The 22,820-nt window shown below is 37.0% G+C and overlaps 1 protein-coding gene across 1 annotated transcript in view; it reads right to left on the bottom strand.

Moving 5' to 3' along the window:
• Positions 1-22,820, bottom strand: part of TNFRSF19 (TNF receptor superfamily member 19) — a 46,203-nt gene that overhangs the window by 18,352 nt on the left and 5,031 nt on the right. The window contains exons 3-4 of the mRNA XM_075727628.1: positions 14,986-15,164; positions 11,764-11,849 (exon numbers count right to left, since the gene is read on the bottom strand). Coding sequence (XP_075583743.1) covers positions 11,764-11,849; positions 14,986-15,164 — 265 coding nt within the window. The remainder of the gene's footprint in view (positions 1-11,763; positions 11,850-14,985; positions 15,165-22,820) is intronic.

Here is a 22,820-nt window from a genome sequence, read left to right on the forward strand (position 1 = left end):
TATGCTAGTCAAGGACTTTTCAGCTTCCCATGCTCTGCCAGGTGCACAAGAAACTGGGAGGGGGCACAGCCAGAACAGTTGATCCAAACTGCCCAAAGGGCTATTCCATACCGTATGGTGTCATGCTCAGTATATAAACTGGGGGGGGTTGGCCGGGGAGCAGCAATCGTCTGGGTATCGGTCGGTGGGTGGTGAGCAATTGCATTGTGCATCACTTACTTTGTATATTATTATTGTTATTATCATTATTATATGGTTATTATTATCATTACTATTTTACTTTATTTCAATTACTAAACTGTTCTTATCTCAACCCAGGAGTGTTTCTCACTCTTACTCCTCCAATTCTCTCCCCCATCCCATCGGGGTAGGGGGAGTGAGCGAGAGGCTGCGTGGTGCTTAGTTGCTGGCTGGGGCTAAACCATGACAAGTCAACAAACCCAATTCAGCTCAATCCAGATAAATCTAGAACTAAAATGACAGGGATGTAGAATGACAAGAAATGTTTGACCATCAGCAAGAAAGCACTTCCTATCGATAGCCTCTTAGAGCCTCAGGAACGTCTGTGAGGGCCATTCAGCACATGGGTGGGACACAAGCCCACCAATTCTGGAAGAGGAAACCTTATGACAGCATCCCACCTGCATTACATCACAAGCTTGCACAAAGTAACAGCAGGAAAGAACTAGAACAGGTTGTTTTGCTTTGGTATTTTTGCTCTGTTGGAAGAGCTACAGCATTCCTTCATTTATCAGCTAGCAACTGAAGCAGTGATCTTCATGAGTCTCTACCATCAGAGAGACAGTAAACTGTGAATCCTTAAAAAGTAGAAATATCTTAATTGGCAAGCTAAGATAAAATGAGTATTCTACCTCCCTATTTATCACTTACTAGCACCACCAGCATTTTGCATAAAATGTATATATGTGACTGCCCTGGAATCAAAGGAAAGAGTATTATTTTCAGACTCACATAAAAAACTTAACCTTTACTTTTGCCAGGACAAAGTAAGGTTACAAAATTAGAATGATAGAATCATAGAATCGTCTAGGTTGGAAAAGACCTTTAAGATCATCCAGTCCAACCATTAACCTACACTACCAAGCCCACCTAAACCAATCAAGGGTAGACTAGACTAAACCATATCCCGAAGTGCCACATCTACCCGTTTTTTGAACACTTCCAGGGATGGTGACTCCACCACCTCTCTGGGCAGCCTGTTCCAATGCTTGACCACCCTTTCCGTAAAGAAATTTTTCCTAATATCTAATCTAAACCTCCCCTGGCACAGCTTGAGCCCATTTCCTCTCGTCCTATTGCTAGCTACTTGGGAGAAGAGACCAACACACACCTCACTACAACCTCCTTTCAGGTACTTGTAGAGAGCGATAAGGTCTCCCCTCAGACTCCTCTTCTCCAGGCTAAACAACCCCAGTTCCCTCAGCTGCTCCTCATAAGACTTGTTCTCCATACCCTTCACCAGCCTTGTTGCCTGTCTCTGAACACACTCCAGCACCTCAATGTCTTTCTTGTATTGAGGGGCCCAAAACTGGACACAGTATTCCAGATGCGGCCTCACCAGCGCCGAGTACAGGGGCACAATCACCTCCCTGCTCCTGCTGGCCACATGTGGTGGTACATCTTCCCCCTGCCCCTGTTTTTTTTTTTCTGTCCTGTTTTTTTCCCCTCTACTTCGTCTGCTTTACAATCTCAGGAATTCGCAGGCTGCACCTTTTGCGTAGAGAGTTGGTCAGTTAAGCGCTCCTTAATTGTACCAGAAACTCCTACATGGCTGGAGCAGAGAGCGGCTCTGTTCTTATCAAGATTCATATTATGGCTAACGAGGGGAACGAGAACAAACAGCTACCCCGGACAGCCTTGAAACAGGGTGGTATCATCGCTGCTGGAATTCCAGCAACAAGCCGACCCGAATTGTGGCTCGGATGGAAATTTACTGGTGATTAAAGTCAATCATCTTACAATCCTATAAAACGGCAGTCCTAAGTGAGGCCCTTTGAGCTCTCCTGGACCGCCACGGGCCGCACCAGCATCTCCCTCTGATCGAAATGTCTCTCAGAGTCAGCGAAAACTAGCAGATTCCCAAAGTCTGCTGCCACCAGAACTCCATTGCCGGAGATCGACAACGGAGCCTGGGCTGCTGATATTCTTCACTCCTCGAGACTCTGCTCTCACCCGTTGAGAAACGCCAAGGCATTAGACGTGAGTATTTCACTAAACTCGAGGGGAATTTTTAACAGGTATACTACTATTTTCACATTTGCATTTATAGTTGTAAGTTGCATGCATAAATCAATTTAAGTAGTTTGTAGATGTATGATTCAATTTTAAAGGAGTTTGATATTGCTGTACTATCCTTATAGCATTACTCTTATAAACCGTTGACCAAGTCTGAGACTAGGAGTGGGCCTAGCCACACCTAGGCTCCTCTCTGAGAAGGAGTCTAGAAAGCAAGGGGGTCCATTCCAACCCTCGTGACTCAACGGGAGGGTTCCCTTTCGCCCCCCCCCCCCACCTTTTTTTGCTCTCTCTCCCCCTTTTACTTTTATTCCATATATACGCAATGCTTTTATGAATCAGCTTAACTTTTTGTGATTTATTCTCTTTTATGTGTGCTTTTGTGTAGTAATAGAGTGAACCTTGCCATCTTCGAATCTGTAACTAAGTCACTGTTTTGATTAATTTTGTCTATCACTTTATTAATCATTGATGATTGAGTGCTATTAAAAATACTATAACCAAATTCTGCAATTCGCTATAAGTAAACTCTAACTTTTACTAAATCAAACTGTGTAAAGTCACTCATTCATAGTGAATCGACATAATCAGCAGGATTCACAAACCTTCATTCGTGACACCACAGCATTCCTGATACAAGCCAGGATGCTGTTGGCCTTCTTGGCCACCTGGGCACACTGCTGGCTCATGTTCAGCCGGCTATCTACCAACAGCCCCAGGTCCTTTTCGGCCAGGCAGCTTTCCAGCCACTCTTCCCCAAGCCTGTAGCGTTGCATGGGGTTGTTGTGACCCAAGTGCAGGACCCGGCACTTGGCCTTGTTGAACCTCATACAGTTGGCCACGGCCCATCGATCCAGCCTGTCCAGGTCCCTCTGCTTATTTACTGAAAGATGGATGGTTTTCACTGTTTGTGTATCAGTTTAGGCTTCCTTCTTCCATCAAATACCACCTCAATCAGACAGATTTCACACACAAAAACACCTCTTCACTGTGGAACTTTCTTTCTACATTTTGATCCAGAAGAAAGTTTCACAATCCATCTCACATGGCCTTAATTATGGCAGAATGTGTGGAATCAATTTAACAAACCACATTTTGCCAAAAGAAAAATCACATACTATAATTACCATATGTAATAAAAGGAAAGGTTTAACAATTTCCTTGAAAAATTCACACAGGAAAGGGGGATTCAGAGCACATCCTTCTGTAGAGCCTCCAGAAATACATAATACCAAGAAACATGCATTAAAATCCAAATTTTGTTTGGCTTTGCACTGGCTACTGCAAAGTCTATGTTAGTGAACCATACCTTGATCTTGCATGCGGCACAGAAATATTTATTTGTATCTCAAGGATATTTTTTTGTTTTTACAGCTGCTCACAAAATATTTTCACTACAGAAGTACAAATACAATTACAATCAAGGAAAGAAAAGACAACAATACTTTTCTGAATGAAAAGGTATAAACCCCACACCAGATAATACAGCAGAAATGTCTTTTAATGATTCTTTTGTGCAGATTCATTCCCTGATATACAGGATTACTCATTATAGTGCATGAAGCAGTGCATTAAACCTTTTTTGTTCAATAAATCATATTTTAGAACATATTCCTGCTGCTTCACTTGAATTTACAATTACGAAGTTTCACGCCATTACTCATAAACCAGTTTCTGGAAAACTGTGGCATACTTTCCTTCCTGTTGATCATACTGGGGCGGGAGGGGGGGGGGGGGGGGTGGGGAGAAAAAGGGAGGGGGTGGAAACCAGAGGTAAACTTTTTGTCTGTTTATGTTTTTCTTCCTATTTTTGATTTGCATTGATTTTTGGTAAACTTTGCAGAGCCTTTACGGAGCTGTATTCAGCTTTTTATATTTCCATTGGATGTTATCAGCAGACCTCCTCTAGGATTTGCTGGTCAGTCTCAACACATCTAGCTATGAGTATTAAATTGGAATTTATTATTTAACCATCACTTGTGGCTGCAGTCAGAATGGGAGAATTACGAACAATGTCATTATCTTAGGAAGATATCTTAGAACAATTGAGCGTTATTCAGACTTAAAATTTGATAAGGCATGAAACTAGGATCACAAATAGGCACAGGCCCTGCAGTGCTTACTGTTGTTATAAGAGCTTCAATGAAAATCAAGAAATTTCAAACACTCGTTAGAATTGCTGAAGTTGTTCAGGTTACTATCCTTTTACTACAGACTCAAATGATAAATCTTTCATAACAGAGCAGACATACTATACTGAGTACTTCTGTTCTACAGAAGTTACTAGTAACTGAATCAATTCATTAGAACAGCCCTCACACCTACAGTTTTGCAGCACTACGCTACGTTACACATGATTGGAAATTTTTCTGATAAAGCAAATTTTCCTCTAAAAAGTAAACTGCATGGAACAAAACATTTAAGGATAGTGCAAGGAAGTGGACAAAAGTCTGGCAGTTTAGGCTGACTGGAAGCCCTGAGAGCTCTGGCTTCCAAAGTTTGATTCCTTGGTAAAGTGTCTGGCTGGCTACACAGAAATTCTGTTGGGTTTGGGAGTAGCACCTCCTTGCAATGTTATTTCAACATTTTCTTCTACAGAAAACTTTTTTTTTTCCCCCCTCCATTGTGTTTTGGCACACTCCACACTTTTTTTTTTTTTTAAATTTGGAGGAGGAGGAGTATAGGGGATGGTGGATAGAAATGAGGGAAACACTTCTGATCAGTTCTATCTACTAACTGTAATACGTATTTAGTGATAACAAGCTACATAATGAAGTGCTTCTATAGATACAGGCACAGAAATGAGAGGTACAGACAACAGGAGTTAGTGAAATTAGGTTGGGAACACGTATGTAAAAAAAAAGGCTATTCTCTGAGCTAGGCAAGGAGAAAGTTTTGGAACATGATTAAACTATGCAATGAATCTAAATTTCCTCTCCATTAAGTAATGTTTCAGAACTATTACAACTAATTTTAGTGGTAACATCTCTGTTATTAAAAGAAGGAAAAATCTGCCTCCTCTTTGTTTGCAACTTTTTGTTTTAGGAGGGGAGCCCAGCATGTAAAGCAAATTCAGAACAGGAAGAAAAAGAGCTGTTTGACTCTAAGTTGTACATGAATCTTTCCCCGATGGGTCAGAAGCATCACAATTATAAAGGACAAGGAATTGAAAACATTTATGTTTTCTAGGTTAACCCTCTTTGATCTATGATGAGTGAAAGAAATAAAATTGTAATAAAACTTTATAAGACATGAATAGCAATTCCCATCTCTCTGAAACACCTAGTGAAATTTGTTTCAGACTTCCTGAAGGTAAGTTACTCTACCATCAGGTCACATATGGAAAATATCAGACTGACTCATTACATTTTTACAAAAGTGTACATTACAATTATGAGATAATGGAAAGCTAATGTCTCTGTAATAAAACAGTACTGGTATTTATAAGCTAGTGATGCTATTAGCTGTACTTAAATTAGCTGTCATTCCTTATGACTTTAATGAAAGGTTTACACAATATTCCAGCTGTTTTCTATCACAGTGTCCAACATGGCAAAGAGGATTATGAGCGATACTGCAAGGTAACCCCAAATCAGAAAAAATACTGAAATAAGATGGACATATATGTTAGAATAGAACCAAATAATTAAGAATGGTTTCACTTGTTATATACTTTCAGCTGGCAGTTGCCTCATATGCCCATCAGCAGCCTACCTTCAAAAGCTGCTTTGCATTAGTAATACAAAGTTTACCATATAAAGCAACCAAATAAAAGTGACATAAAAACTTAATAGCTGGAAAAAACATTATCTGGAGTCTGACAGCTTTCAAATCACAAAATGCTCTAAACAGAAAGAAGAAAGTGATACGAGTAAATTAAAATTCCATTATGTAAACAGAAGAACTAATGTGGAATTGAACGTCATCCAAAGATTACTCTCAAATTAAAATGTTATAGTTACATTTAATGAAATAATGTAAAAAACTCCAAAGCTGAGACAGTGGGAATTCTTCTCTTTTACCACTAGCAAGCTTCCAGCCCCCCCTACTTTTAATCGTGTATTTTTGTCACCCTACAGTATTCCCCTGCAGACTGTAATTTCTAGCTTTTTATCTTCTTTGTTCTGAAGTATAGTCCTTGCATACCCCAAATACCCATTACGCTCACATGAAAGTTTACAAAATCACAGATCCTAATCTTGTAAATGTAAATAAGAAGATTTATACCAAATCTTACTTTTCCTATACTAGCTACTTTTAACACCAGGAAGAAGGAAATAGCACCAGATTTTATCCCTTAAATAGCACCTTTCATTAGTGAAACAACATACCTTGTAGATTTAAAGAGTGAGACTCAGCTGTAGTTTAGGACACTTACATTTAATTCTCAGAAAAACAATTCTGTAAACATACAGAAGCAAACCAATAAAAAAAAATCTACAGAAGAAAACTGTAAAGGGAGCTTTGTGATCAATCTCAATGGAGGTAGACAAAGTGTTGTAGAAATTCCTTAAAGAAACAAAATTTAAAGCAGGTAAGATATGGACACCTCACATGAAATATAATGTTATCACTATGATCTGCTATATGTATTTTGCCTCAACAAGCCATAGTCTTTACTTTTGTTCTTCAACTTAGTAAAAACTGTTTATTTTCTAGTTCAAAATATTCTTTACATTTGAAACCACTATCACAGAAATCAGTATCTCAAAACATGGCTCATGGCAAAAAAAGTAGCAATTTCAGACCCGAGTGCAGGTTTATTTCAAATGCACATGATGTTACAATCAAACTGTAGATACTTCCACCGCTGTGACATATTCAACAAAACATTTCTGCTTCATTGAAGCAAAGAATGCATTTATTTCCTGGAACATGTAGAGGCTAGTTTCCCAAGCTCCACATAGAATAGTATCCCGCCCCCATCATGTTCCCCACAGCTTCCCATGCTCCTTGCTTTATGTCATGAAGACAAGCAGAAGTAGTCCTGGAGAAGGAAGAATGAGTTTGGCTGGACATACTTACTGTGCAATTTTTTACCATGTAAAAAAATTATTTAAAAAATATAATAGTGCAGATAATCACACAAAAGGACAAGGCTGTTCCTTTGGTGGTGGTTTGGCTGTAAAATGCTCTTGGTGCTTAGGTATTAATTTCTTCTCTTCCTTGACTCTCACAATCTATTCCAATTTAACTGTTTGTACAGTCAAATTCTAGACTGAATTTGCACATAACTGGGTAACACTAGTGACTATGATTGGTCCAGAAAGGAACAGTAATGTGGAAATGCTAGGAACTATTTTTTTAATACAGCTTGAAAAAGTTTAATATCACAGGTTCTTCTGCTTAGTAGAAAGCCTGTCCAGAGGCTAAAGGATTCTGGTGACTCTCATGCTGTTCTGCATTTTGAATTGAACAATAAAACAGGAACCACTTGTAGGAATAGCTGACGTAGCCAAGCTAATAAAATTAAAGCAATAGGATTATTTTAATCTGCCATCTTCTTATGTTTTTTGTTTATTTAAAATTTTTTGTTTGGGTTTTTTTGTTTATTTGCTAAGACAGACTAGCTGAAAACATAATGCTTGCTCAAAGCAAGCAATGGTACCTTTGGAAAACCTTTGGTTCCTTACCCCAGCCTTCACCATATATCTCCTTCACTTGTGCTACCACAAGTGTTTTGGTGTTAACAAACTCATTAGATTTTAAAATAACCTTAAGAACAGAGTTATTTTAATTCTTTTTATATCATGGATAGATTCACAATCTAGCTTACTGAAGAGTTTCATTAACAGTTTAAGCATAATCATTGGGGCAGCACAACACTGGCCTGAGCAGACAGAAGAGTGAACACTGCAAGCCTAAATTGGTGCTGAGAAAAAAGAATCACTGAACCGTATCTACATCACCGTTTCTCTGCTGAACAGATACCAGTTTGGGACAGTCTATGCTACCTTCCATTTCAGAAATTACACCTTTGATTGATTGGGTTTTCACTCTAGTTCCCAGTTCAAAGGACTCCTTTTCTGTCATTCAGTTGATAAAAAAAAAGTCTTCAGGTGAGAAATAAGTCTTCAGTTTACAAAGTGAACATAAACAGTAATTTTAAAAACATGCTTTCATTTCTAATCTAACGTTTAGATGCTGACCCTATATATAGGATTGGTATTTACAGTTTATTTACCTGAACTAAGCAAATTAAAATATAACTATATCATTGTGTACTTAATTTTCTGACATCCTAAAAACACACATAAGTCATTGTGTCCCCTTTAAAATTTACACAAAGGTGATAGCAATTCTCCTGGCCTCTAATACTCTTTACTTGTTCATTATAGAATCCTTTCAACTTTGCCTCTAGCAATTCACACACTCATTTTTTTCATGAGTAAATATTTAAACCAGATCTGTTTTAAAATGTCTACAGAAAGAAGATAAAAGCAAGTATTTAGATTTATAGCTAACGGGGTAATAATCAACTGCTACTAGTGCTGAAAGAACTTCATCCGTGTCTCAGCTTTAACACAAACCTTTAGTCCAGGTAGGGGGCTGTGAGCCTTTGTGCCCTTATGGTAATGTTCTTAAGCAAACAAAAGATTGCCACACACCTCACAGGACAATTAATTCATTGAAACGGGACATTTAAACTTTTCCTTTTAATCTGTAATATTAGAGTTAGCTGCACTAATATTTGACTTTCTGTTTCACAGTGGAAAGAAAGAAGGGTAAGAAAGGCAGAGAATTACAACTTAGTCCTCTGATTATTGAGAACTTGCCCTATACATCTAATGGTCTGTCTCCATTTAACTTCAAGTAATGCAGTTTTAAATATCTTAACTATCAAAATATATTCATTATTGAAATAAACAGCAAACTTTTTCAGCATTAGGTGGAAAAAGCTTGCTTTCACACACCGTTATTTATACTTCCTTGTAGAATCATGGTTTTGACTTAGTCTTAAAAATGAAAGCTTTCCACCTATTTGATGTTACGTGAAACTCAAAGAGATTTCGGTTCATTTACCTACTATTGTAGGAATAACTTCCTAGGCTGCTCTGAGGCAGGCATGTACACTCTTCTAAACTGAGACAACTGATGTTAGAGACCTGAAGAACTAATATACAAATTCTGAACTAAAGCCTTCTGAAAATCAGTGATGTATGGTAATCATACTTCACGGTAGGATTTTCGTTACCTAAGATTTTAATGGTTGGTTAGTATGTAAATAAAGAACATTTTAATGATTTCAAACTTTTTAGTATTGCTTCTGTAAAAGCTGGAAATACTTGCAATTCTCACAACTTACCACCAGAAATATGAAAACCAAGCAGTTGTTAACACTTCTGTTTAGTCAAAGGCTTTGTCACAGCTATGAGATTATGGAACAAACAAGTCTCTAATCTGGATTTACCACTGCAGCTTGTGCCAGAGAAAAAGCTCTCCTCCATGAGGTTGTCTGTTGCCCACTTAGAATTAGTAATAGCTTCCTAATGGTTCAATTTAGGATCCAAGCCTAGGCTCAATTACAAAAGCCAAATCACTGTAAACTAAACAATTCTGACTTATTTCAGAAGACCTGGTAACCATTCTTTCACTATTTTTTAAAAATAAAAATTTGTGATTTTGGAAAAGATGGAAATAAGCATGTGAGTCATTAAAAACAGTCAAAGTAGAAAGATAAGGGAGGTAACTTTTTTCTTCCCTGTCTTCAATTGCATCAGAGAGCAGAATTTATGTTTGAATAGCATGTTTTCTTAGAAGAAGGGGACAAACAAGAAAAGAGGAAAAATTGCATAAAATGAATTTATGAGTTAGAGATCCTAGATCAGAATAATACTGTTACGCTTCGGATTTTACTAACTTTCTTTTTTCTGTAGATAAGAAGAGAGTAAAAACAAATTAAGGGGATAACACTTAATTTGATCAATTGGGGGACTAAAATAAATGTACATATGAAATTGCCTGTGTGGGTTCAAACCCTGTCTAGAAATACCTTCTGCAACTCATTGAATTTGAAGTGATTTGCTCCAGTAAGTCAAGATCAGCATTTCATTCTTGGCATCAAACCCCATAGTGTTTGCTATGAAGAACATACTTTCTCTAAACACTTTTAAGATACTATGTTGTCCACACTAAAAAAAAAAAATCATTGAAAATTTTTGAATTTGCTTTCTAGGCTTACATTATATATGAGCAGGAGTTACTGCTGCAAACATTGTAACTTATTTGACTTACTCTTTTTATAAAAATCTGATTTACTAGTTTTCAATGTTGCAATCTTTAATAAAAATTAAATTATTCTGCAGAGGTATACTATGAAATTCTCTCAAACCATAAGAGAAATGCACAGAAAGCCACATTTATAAAAACTTTTACTATTAAAGATACTGTCTGAGAATCTGGTTTTTTTAAGTTTATTCCCCAAAGGGCACTAAAACTAGAATGGAAGCGAAACAAAGAAGTTTGGCTCCTTTGAAAAATGACTATCTAAGCAATAGATGAAATGCTGAAGAATCCTTATTTCATTAAACTTAATACAATATAAAGCTATTTAAAATGCACAATAGCATATACTTGGTTATATTTTAATTTAGCACAATTAAAAAAGAAAGCATGTTTATAAGAAACAGTGTGTCCTTATAAAAGTAGCATGAAGCATTTCAGAAACTTGACAATTCATTCTTTCTATAAACAATTGTTTCTCTGTGGAATAGGGGGGGGAAAACTCCCAAAACATAACTTTACAGTTACAGAAACAAACAAGTAAACCCAAGGGTTTCCATAAGATTATGTGGAATCAATTTTGTTTTTCATAGTATGAAGTAGACAGCAATAAATGCAACAAGAATAATTCACTCCTTTTATTGAATTAAAAAATTCATGGGATGTAGACCATCAGTAGTCTTGGAAGAAGTAGTAAAAAGGCTTCTGTTGCAGAATAAAGAGGTTCTCTCCTGTTAAAGAGATTCTAATCCTCTCATTGGCCAAAACCAGAGAAACTGATTACTCATTTCCTTCTTAATGTATATAGTAGTATAAAGATATTTCTCTATATTGTTCTTTCTCACTGTAACCTTAGTGCAAAAGTTATCTTTGAAGGTATCAACAAATTATACCTTTTGGGTGTCAGGAAAGAATTCATACTCACTGGGGCCTACCTGATAGTAGGCAGAGGGTCTAGGAAGGCTGCCTTTCTTTTGGCATTAACACAAAACAGAAATTAATATTCATATGACAACATCACAAGTGGACTCAAGACTCCCTAATCACGTGGTATGACAGGAATGTTTATCCTCAAGTGACTGGTCATATGAGGGAACTTTGCAGTGATAGTGCTGGACCTGCTGAAGTGTATTAACAAAATAATTTACTAACAAGAAAATGAGCCTTTAAAAGAATTCTTCATAACTATGACTGTCATTTTTTGCCAAGCTTTCAAGTTAAAACAGAAAACATGCTAAACCAAAAAAGTTAATCCCACTCCAACAGGAGGAAAAGAGCACTTACAGTGAGGCTCATAGGGAGGAGGAGGATCACCACAAGGAACACACTCCATGTCCTGAAAGCCTCCAAGCTTAGTCTTCCTATAAAATCTAGAAGATAAAGGATAGAAAAATCAGTTAATCAAAACTGGTTATTTTTCCTCACAAAATTAACCAGGTGTTTTAACAAAATCCTTTATAACTGCAACTTTTGTCAATCTGTGTCCCAATGCAAACTATCAGGAAATAGAAGAAAATAAAAGTAAACAAAAGGACATTAGATATCAATTAATAGTACAGCAGTAGACCTAAAGTAAATTGAGGAAAAATTCTGAACCTCTTAGTCCAAATGCACAGTCCCTATAATCTTATATTCACATAAGAAATAAACAATTCTGGAGATTTCAGACAGAAATCAATATCCTGTTTTCCACATACATCACAACATACAAGACAAGTATGATGAACTTACATTATGAAAGCTTATTTACACATTTAAAAAAATAAAAATGAACTGATTAATTTACGTGTCTCCTAAAAGAAACAAGATATTACAAGGTAATTATCACTACTAACAGTATATAATGAACCAGACGTCAATGCTTTCTAGTTAAAATCCCTAAGATATCCTCTAGCTCAAAGAAGAAAAAAAATCACCATAAATTGGCTCATTTATGTACTTGTACAGAATGGCACCCCCCCCAAAAAAAAAAGTTTTAACATGCTGTGTGACAAGATATTTAGAAAATAAGATTATTCTGATTGTTTTGTAAAACAGCAAAACAGTAAAAATGGCTTTCCAGAACTATGTTTTAACAAACCAACAATCCCTCCCTGACTCTTCCCTCTCCTCCAGAAAGATCTTCACTACCAACCAAAATCACAATGTGCACGGACTGTGAATACAAATTAATGAAGTGACCATATAAGTCCCAATCTACATTATCCAATTCTGCACTTTGTTTTCATATTCTCACTTAAATGTATACTTTAAAAATTCTAGATAGCAAGCATTTCAAGGTATGAAAAAATGGATATTGCTAACAGAAGTATCAGTCAGATGGGTTAGATAAGTAATAGCAATGGGAGGCCGCAAGCAGTAACTGGTGAACAATAAAATAAAACTCTAAAGCAAACTAACCAGCCAGCTACTCACTCCTAAAGAAATTAAAAAAAGGCTGTCATACCTAAGGAGACATTTTATTCTAAAGACCCTTCAAGACCTTTACTTACAAGACCAGTAAGTCAGAGCTTACTGACTATGGTGACAGGTAGAACCCTACATTCCTAAACCAGGGAACAAGAGTAGTACCAAATGAAAAAACAGAACTTTAGAGTGTTCTATTTCAAATTTGTATGAGTGTATGACATCCTCTAAAGAACTTATCTACAACAGCTCCCTAATCAAGTAGGTCTGTCTGTCTTTCAATGAGTCATTCTTACTAAGCTAGAATCAATAGCTATGGTCTGTTCAAGATGAGCACGTGAATTAAGTGTTTTCTGTGGTGGTAGTGGCACACTAAATAAAAGGTACTAACTCTACTGATGTTATATTACTAATGTTGCAGATGCCATTAATGTACGAAGACTGTATCAGCTAAAGCAAACAGCTTTCCAACTGCTCAAGAAACTCATCGTTTAAGAATGTGAACAGAAACAGACTCATAGGCTGGAAGACTGAAGGGGCCACTGTGATCATTTACTCTGAATGAAATGTGTTAAGATTTGGTTTTAGCTGACATGCTCACTGTAGTGTTTTGAAGCTGAACAGTAGGGAATGGCATGTTGGAAACCCATGCAAAACAGAAATAAATACGAATGCCCATGACTCCCTCCCTCCTCACGTTTCCAACTTTGCTGCCAGTAAAAGCAGGTTGTGGCAACAGCTCTCACTTTAACACATACACCAGAATACTAAGAAGCATTCCCAGGTCCCTCCGTTTAGATTTACCCTTAATTCATGTTTTATTCTGGCTTCTTTTTTGTTCCTTTCTCATCTTCTAAAATTTAGCTTATATTGTTTACACCACAAGAAGATTTTCTCCCTGTCAACAGCCAAATAAGCCCTACAATACGTATACATTAATATGCATTAAAAGCATAAATGAATCCACCATGTGGCTGCAGGTACTATCAAAAGTGGTTGCGAGTAACATCTAAGGCTGCATCTTCTTATACCGTGACTTAAAACTAACATCAGTTACCAAAGCTTTACTAAGTGTTTTTAAATGAAAAGACCTCACTTCTGGCTTGAGAGTAATAACTGTAGGAGCTTCAACAGTGTTCAGGTATTTGATAGCTGGTATTAAAAAAAAAAGTTTATAAAAATAAAATGGCTGGGAAATATATAGAAAATAAATGTATGAACTTTTAAGCATCTCTGAAATATATACCCTGAAAATACAAATGCTGTTACAACTGCAGATCAGTTCTCATACTTACCCCTATCAATTAAACTACCAGTCCGTAATTCAAAAAAAGCATCAGAAATGCCTTTTAACAAGCTCATGGCAGGTATTTGTAACAGCAGAACTTGGCCACAATGTAAAGAATAGCCTTTTGGAGATCTTAACACTTAATACTACAAAACAGAGAAGATTAGCAACAGGGATCTGGGATGACTGCACAACAAACTAAGCACAGGTCTTGATTTATAACAGCAGTTTCAGTGAGTCTCCACACTGTTATATTTTGTTCCAAAACAATTCTTTCTGATCCATTTATGATTCTCAGCCAGGATCATGCTCTGTGAATTTACCAACATGATGAAGGAAATTTAGGAGCATAAACCACAGCCACTACTTTTGACCTAAAAGTATATGTGTATGAGAATTATTAAGCATTGACCTAAGGAGGGGAAAAAAAAGCGCAAGCAAATAACATGATCAGTCTTCAAGAAGGCAACTGTGTATGTTTCCAAATGTTTAATTCTTTATGACAATGAAGTCAGTCACCAGTAACACTGGATATTTTGAAGTATTTTGCTCAGGTGCTGCATAGACAACACTCTCATAGATCAGGTAGGTTAATTATCAAGCCATTTTTTACAGATGGGATAATTTCAGAATTGCAGTCTAATTATGTGCTCAGATCATACAGTACATTATTGGCAAGGCCAAGATTAGAACCTAGGACCTTCACACATACATAAAGGATACAAACATTTATCTGGAAAACATGAACAAGCAAATGTTAATGCAAAGTAGTTTTGAATTTGTTCAAGTCTCATCTTCAGAAATGGACTTACCCTGGTAAACAGTCTCCACATAGCGCGTTGCTGGTGGCAGAACAGTTGGCCTTCTGAAACCGGTTAACTAATGCACAATCTAGACAAGGCTTGCACTTCTGAAAGCCCCAGTCTTCCTTGAATCTGTTTGGCCTGCATGTCATGCACTGTGCATCCTCCCCATATCCAAAGCCGCATTCCTGTAGGAATTAACAAGCAATAGCAAGCTATTCAGTCACTGAAAGCATGAACAAGAAGAGAATGCTGGGATAAAATGAAGACCTAGTGTAATTATTACTGAGAGTAGGTCTTTCTGGAGACAAAAGCCATCCTTTTAGCAAGTTCAAATGTGTCTTCCACTGCTAATAATCTCCCTTACTTCTATAAGTAATACTTAGTCATCCACTTTATTCATGAAACCACTGTGTATTTGAATGATAAAGGGCTTCAAGGACTCCCACAGTTTCATTATTACTAGCTTATGGTAGAATTATTGAGCTGTCTGTTTTTTAATTAGGTCAGTCATGTGAAAGTGCAGAAACTGGGACAAATGAAGTATAAAGGCACTTACTCAGTTACAAAAACAGCAAAGAAGCTCTTTGATATTAAGGTTCATAGCTAAGGTGAACAAAGTTAATTGCTGAAGACAGTGCACTGATCTTCAAAGGCTTAGCATTTCTGTTACCAAATAAACCAGAGCTGGTTAATGACCATCAGCTAGGCATGAAACGTTGCTTAGCCACCAAGAATTTCAGAAACTCAATCCACTCCAGTTCTAACAGTTCTTAAACTGTTGGAAAAGTTTAATAACTCTGCGGATCACAGCGAGGCATGATATTTTACTATACAAGGAATATTGTTATGGTTGTTTACTTATCCCAAATTCAGCTGTTTATAAAGAAATTATTTCCATTTATTTGCAAAAGGACACCTAATACAACTGACAGGCTGCAAAGAGAAACACTTCACCCAACAATATGTAATAGTTTGGGGACTGAATTCTAGGAACTCATCATCAAGAACTACTAATCTATTTCATTTTTATGTCACTCTTAGAGTTATCAAGTTATTAATAAATTGCTATTTCCTTTTCTCATCTGAATATCCTACTACTTTTTTTTGCAGTACTTTGGAGTTAAGATTTGATTTATTAGTGACACACCACAAAACAGCAAGAGGAATACAACAAACTGCTGGAAAGGACTTATGGGGAAGGGAGCAGGTGGGAAAGGCACAATGTGGGGACCTCCTTCTCCAGTATGTGGTCTCAGTGGAAGAATAGAGCATCTTCCCAGTGGGAAAATTGCAGGAAATCTTCAACTGGGGCAACTTAAGGGAAGGTTTCCACCAGTTTCCTCCACAACACATGCACGTTTGATGCATATAAATAACTTTTTCCAAAGTCACCCACCTAAGCAAATCTACTGCAGTAAAAAGCTTTGAACCTTACAACTCAGGATTGTCCAAGGTTTTGGACTGAAAAAGCATCTATGGAACAAGCTATGTGATGGAGTTGGCCAATATGTATTTTATAGTGCCTCTAATTTGCAATAATAAGGTAACAACAAACAACTTCAGATGCATTTTAGTGGACATTCTAAGAATTTTCAATTTTCTTTTATGTTAAGAATATCTTTACTGTCCTCTGAAGAAGAACAAGCACTCAAATACACAGAAAATTAACAATTCTAAGAAAGCAACTACAAATGGACACTAAAAATAGTCGTCTTCCTCTGTCTCTAGACCCAGGAATGTAAAAAATAAGTTTTAATTTTTGTTTTGTGTTTTTAGCTGAAAAGTAGTTTCTTACTACTGACTCTTATTCAGATTAAGGAGGAGACTGACAAATCATTGCAATTAGTAACAACAAAAAAGCATACTACAGTTTCATACACTGTACAGCACACTCCTGTGAGATACTGACCCTAATAGAGCTGGTAGGCAAAAGGGGGATAAAAATACTTTTTAATTTTTTATCAGTTTCTGCTAGGAATCGATGCCAAAACAACAGAGGTTCTAGCAGTTTCTATTTTATGTCACCTAAAAATATCTTACTGTGTTCAGTTTTACACTCAATTTCATTTATGTAATTGTAAGACTGTATACAAAGCTACATGATTACCACCAGGGACTGGAACCAGACTAACTTCTGTTAGGAGATTCTGCTCTTCCTAAGTCTAAATAAACTTTTTCATTGAATCTCATTATTCCTTTCTAAATACCTACTCTTCAGTCTTTCTATTTAGATCATCCAAATAGTAGCATTATAGGATATATTTTATAGGTCAGTCAAACCATGTATGTTTGGATATTTTGATAAATCACTTCGAATCGGTCCCTCCCAATCCTAGTAAACTTTCAAATATAAGGCTTAAATTAACTTTTAAGTTTTCCTTTCCAGACTACCTTTGAAGTTTCTGATCAAAACCAAGCAAACGCCGGGAAATAAAGTTAGAATTAAATGCCTTCAACTCACTGGCCCAAGCTACCAAAGCTTAAGTTGTTTCTAGCTCTATCAGATCTGCTTTGCTATAGCTGGATGTATGGACATATCTTAGTGGTCCTTTGTGATGTGGAATGGTTTACTTTAAAGCTATAAAAATGGTGGATGCAATATAAAGAAATCTTCTGCCCACGGAATTTACAGTCTCCAGTCTTTTCAAAGATGGCTTCTAAGTCCTTGCCAGGAATTCTGCAGATATAATCCATAACAACTACAACTTTATGTGTGTGCTTTTTGTGTTCACCTAATATTTGAGGTAGTTAACTGCCTGGCAGGTCCAAATAAATATTTAAGCTTGTAAACCAGGCAGAACTTCAAACAGATCTGTACTCATAATTAACCACATTCCTAAAACTGAAGGATATGATTTAGACTATGGATTCAAACCCTTTGAAATCCTGGACTTTATAATTTAGCAGTCCACCAAAGATACAAACAATTGACTGGTCATCTTTTATCAGTACATGTGCAAAACTCATGTGCACCAGTTTTCTTAGTGTTCTATTTACAAAGTTGTCAAGTTATATGGCTGATGAGATCTGAATAGTTCCCAACTCCCCTCATCCCTTCTATCCTCCCACTCATATTTTTAAGAAGAGGGTTCATCTCCTGTGGCAGTTCACCTCAGGACTGCAGAAGAGAGCAATAAAACTTCTAACCTCAATTAACTAGATTTAAAAAAACCATTTTTTTATTTTTGTGCCAGGAAAAAAAAAAAAAACAAAACCAAAAGAGCAGGTAAAAATACACTATATTTACTTCTCCTATTGTGAAGTATACTGTGAAGAACAACTTAGACCACTCCTCCCTTTCCACTTCTCCTTTTCAATGCTACCATCAATGGTACCAGGTAACATTAATGAAAAATTTCTCTCTCAGATGCTACACAGTACAACCCATGAAAACCCAAACACTAATTTAGAAAACTGCATTACAATTAATTTTTAAAAAATCCTCAAAATTCAAATGCACTGCTATTTTCTGGATATTTATACAGCTTTCACTATCACAGTATTGTGACATCTCGTTACCTATAATGTACGTATCCTCAGAACAACTTTGTTCAGAAGTGGGTTTCACTAAGGTATCAAGTGAGATGACTGGTCAAGGCCACCTACAAATCTGTAGCAAACTCGTTAACTAAACTCATAACTTATTTTCAAGCTGAGAATACTAAAAGTGTACAATAATACAGACACCTCTTAAACTACCACCTTGGCAGCATTAACATTTTCTTTCAGTATATGCTACCCAAACACTAATTCAGACAGAACGGCCAAAAGTATAACAGACTATAAAGGGTAATGGAGTTAAGTGGTATGGTTTTTCCCTAAAAGTTGAATGCAGTGCAGAAAGTAAATGAACAGTAAATTAGTTTTTAAACATTCTTTCAATTAAAATAACCTCAAATTTCATTTAAAAAATGCTTTCAGGCATTATTAAGATCGTAATCTGCAAGTACATTTTAGAATTTGTTTCTAGTTCCACTGATTATCCACAACCTACATAAGTCCCTAGACAGTACAGCACAGAGAAGTTCCGCTTAGGCCATGATGATTATAAGAATATTTGTGAATTCAAGAAACAGCCTTCCAGTCATTAAGACACTTTCAATTGATGTCAGGTCATACAACAGGTTGCAACACTACACCAGTGCTGGGAAATGAAGTTTTTAGTAATACCTTTGAGCATATGGCCTTGTTAAACAGCACATAGCTTTAACTTCCAGAAGTACCTTAGGCTGTGGATCAGCCTCATCTAGAATCCAATAATCAGCTATATCTATCAGCAGAAGTCTCTGAGCAGGACAGGCTGCAACAGTGTGCTACAAACATGTCAGATTTAGCTGCTGTGGCAAAGTGCAAAGTTAATGTCAGAAAAGTTTCATGCTCAGTCAGTAAGATTTGACATGCCTACATGCAGCTGCTCCAGCTTCCAGGACACTGACCAAGAAACACGCTAGCCTCTCCTGAGCTGAAATATGGCAGGCTTCCTCACAAGCAGCTCTCTTGCTTTGAAAATTTACAGAATGACTGCTAAACGTGGTAACAGCTGCTCTCAGTAACTTCACTGGGATGAAGTCAGACACAGCACACCACCTTTCATGTTCTGTATGAGGACTGTTACATTCAGGAGTAGCTTCAAACAGTACCTTCCTGTTTAATTCACAATTCCTTTTCTGAGCCAAGATGCAGGTCTCCTTTTCCTTCATCATACACCTGGTGCAAGGCAGCAATCTATGATACATAGCCCTGCCTTAGCAACCATCAAGCTGCCTCAGGCTCTCTGTACAGCAACTGTCTCTTGGTGACAGTATTTATCATCACTTATTTGGTGGCAATGCTGGCTTAAGGCACTCTCTCCCTTTCATCTCTGCTTTTTCTTCTTTGTCATACATTGTTCTCAACTGTACAGATACAACTGATTATGAGGCCGAGCTGTAAATCTGACCACAGGACGGATCCAGGCTAAAAGTGATCAGTTCAGTGATCTGTTCCATAGCACACCCTAAAAATCTACTGTGTCAGCATAACTGCACAGGTAGGGCACTGTGGAAAGAACTTACTGCTGCCAAAACTGTAATTTCAATGTTTCTGAACTACAACCTCAGAGATGATCTGTTGACAAAACAATCTAGAATTGCAGTTAAAGTTCCAAGTTCTAGCATAAGCTTGCTGAGGCTGCGATATGGATTGCTTTTTCATATCTAAATAAAAATACATGGAAGCTATAGAGAGTTGTTCTGGTTTTTGTTTTTTTTTTTTAAAAAGCAAATTATGTTGAAAGGACAGGAAGGACTCTCATTTCTGTACTGGAACATTTTCAGGAAAAGGCTGAAACCCAAACTATCCCAGTTTATTTTTTCTGCATTAGCTGTGATTTATATCAAAAATATATCAAAAATATATATTTGAGTTATATATAAGGTTTGATTTATACAGAAACACATTACTGGTAAGATAGGACAAAAAAGGCTCTTACTATCAAGCCACACCAATGACTATTCAGGCACTGGCAACCTGAAGCCACTTAAAGAATGAAAGATATTAAACCACTTGCTTAACTACATGATGCTTTGTTTCCTACTAAATGAATGAGAAATGAAATAATGCTGAGCCACATGAAGCAAACACTTCCTTCTGAATCAATACAATCATTTTAGTCTCTCGCCCCAGAAGAAAGCACTGCATTAAAAAAAAAAAAAAAAACCAAACCCCAACCACCCCCCCCACACACAAAAACAAGTCCAAAACAGACAAAACACAACCCCACACAAAACCCCCATACACTCAAAAGCAAGCTATTTCAGTGGTTCAGAGGCTTGACAAACATTACCAAGGACACATGTTTATGAGAAGAAAAGGCCATATAGGTTTTTTTAAATTAACAAATAGAAGCAAACAAACAGGAGAAGTTTTCACTCCCTTCCCCATCAATGCTAAATTGCCAATACAATAACAAAGCTGGCTTTCTTATGATGACAATACATTCAAACTACTTTATAAAAAATGCAATCGACATTAAGTGATCAATGGATTTTAATTCTAATGTAATGCAACATCTGCAGCGCTGCTGTTAGAACAGTTGATAGGGAATCAGAAAGCAAAATTTGAGGGTGTAGTACTTTTTCTTATTTTAAGGAAGAAAGAATTTAAAAACATTATTGAAAAAGAGCGCCCCACTAAACTGTGACAGCAAAAGCTGAAAAGAATAGTCTAGATTCAGAACTAGTTACATGAAATAAGGCTGGGGTTTTTTTGGGTGTGTTGTTTTTTTTTCCCCATGCTGTAAAGGGTGTCTGAAGTTGCTTATCTATGCAGACAGAAACATCCATCCAACAGACTGAGCACTAGTTTGCAACTAAAATTAAACACTCATCACAGAACCATAAAACAGCCCAGGCTGGAAAGAACCTTGAAAGAACATCTGGCCCAACCTTTCATGGGACAGGGAGCCAAGACAAGATGATCCAGCACCCTGTCCAATTGCATCATTAAAAGCTCCAGTGATGGGGACTCTACCACATTCCTGGTCAGGTTGTTCCAGTGAATGATTGTTCTCACTGTAAAAAATTTCTTTCTTATATTGAGATAAAAACCTCTCTCCTGGCACAACTTGTACCTGTTGCCCCTTTCTTGTCCATGTGGCACCTTGTGACAAGAGAGCCTCCATCCTCTTGTTCCAGCAAAAACTTCCTGGACTACCATGGGCAAGTTGATTTCCGTGCTAGTGTCTCACACGTAAATTAAGAAAAGGCAAGAGCATTTCCCTAACTTGGAAAGGTACTATGAAACGGTCACATAGTATAGCAACAAAGGTCATATAAATAACTCAAGTTAATAGTTGTACAAATAAGTATATATACACACACATATATGTGTGTGTATCTATGTATACGTAGATACACACACACCCCTGTACAGGTGGTTTTGCCCTGCACATTTACCCATACTGTTGATTCAAGTCTGTGGTATATCTGAGTGTATCTGGCAACATGGGAACAGACTGGACTGTCACACAGGACTTGATCTGATCAGGCTTTAACTATACCTTATGTCATCTGTGCAGCCTGTGTTAAGATTCTTAGTCTGATCTTCAGGTGTTACTGTGTCTTCCCTTAAGCGTAGGGACAACTAACGACTGTTGACTTAACTGGGGTTTATAAATTCACAATAAAAAACCCACTGAAGTTTAAAAAAAACCCCAGATATCACAATTAGGTAACAACATATTAGTTTTAATTTCTGTAACAGGTACTCAGTTTAACAAAAGCAAAAGGAAGAAAGTACATGCACAAGTGTACTTATGCTCTAACCTGGTTGCTGATCAATTCAGTGGCAATATATTTAAGCCACAGTATCCATTTGTACCACAGTATTTATCTTAATTTTTATCTTGAGAACTCCAGTTTTCCTTTCATAGTGTTTAGTCTACTAATTCTACTTGGCTTTTGAAAGGAACGCAGTTCCTGGTTTTGTATAGTCAGTAATAACAAGAAAGAAATCTACAGATTCAGATTGTAACTAAGATGAAGTAGTTTCTCATAAATAAGAGCAAAGCGAGGGCTCTACAGTCCTTGACATTGGAGCTGCCTGCTTCAGCTTACTCAGCAGTAGAAGTTCTATCAGAACCGAACTTCAAGGGAAGCAATAGGGACATATGTTCACATCAACTGTTCACACGGTCCACTGCATGACCCAAGAGCTGGCCTTTTGTATTCAGCAACATAGGTTGAGGTTTTTTGTTACTAACATAAAAAAGAAATCAGTCAGTCAATTGCTTAAAACACTTTGCGGGGGGGAACCAAACCAAAAAACCCACCGATAACATACATACAAAAAAACCCACCGAT

Source organism: Pelecanus crispus, chromosome 1 (genome assembly GCF_030463565.1).
Source record: "Pelecanus crispus isolate bPelCri1 chromosome 1, bPelCri1.pri, whole genome shotgun sequence".
NCBI classification, from domain to species: domain Eukaryota; kingdom Metazoa; phylum Chordata; class Aves; order Pelecaniformes; family Pelecanidae; genus Pelecanus; species Pelecanus crispus.